The following is a 357-nucleotide window of genomic DNA, read 5'->3' on the forward strand; positions in this document are numbered from 1 at the left end:
TTTGCAATTGTATCTACTTGCTGGTTTATCACTACATTTAAATCTAACTATTTTCTTTATTGTTGATGACATTATTTCTTTTGCAATTTTCTCAAATTTCTCATTGGATGTCATTGAATTGATTATTGATGATTTATGAGATGAAACTCTTGATCTTTTATATTAATTCTTTTCTATTTCAGATCTTATTCCTCAATTTTCTCTTTTTTAGATAAATTAAAAAATTCCTTTTTAGATGAATTTTCATTTGAATATATTCTATAAATAAACATTACAATATTCATACATTGTATTGAAACATGAACATAATCACTTCTCATTATAATCAAACACAAATTAGTGAATTGTTTAGTGACA

The 357-nt window shown here is 22.7% G+C and overlaps 1 protein-coding gene across 1 annotated transcript in view; it reads right to left on the bottom strand.

The window, feature by feature from the left end:
* Nucleotides 1-114, bottom strand: part of EDI_056210 (uncharacterized protein) — a gene marked incomplete at both ends in the record, with an annotated part of 425 nt that extends 311 nt beyond the window's left edge. Inside the window, one exon of the mRNA XM_001736355.1 lies at nt 18-114. Coding sequence (XP_001736407.1) covers nt 18-114 — 97 coding nt within the window. The remainder of the gene's footprint in view (nt 1-17) is intronic.
* Between the last annotated feature and the right edge of the window lie 243 nt (nt 115-357).

The sequence above is a fragment of the Entamoeba dispar genome, genomic scaffold, assembly GCF_000209125.1.
Source record: "Entamoeba dispar SAW760 scf_1105229459741 genomic scaffold, whole genome shotgun sequence".
NCBI classification, from domain to species: domain Eukaryota; phylum Evosea; order Mastigamoebida; family Endamoebidae; genus Entamoeba; species Entamoeba dispar.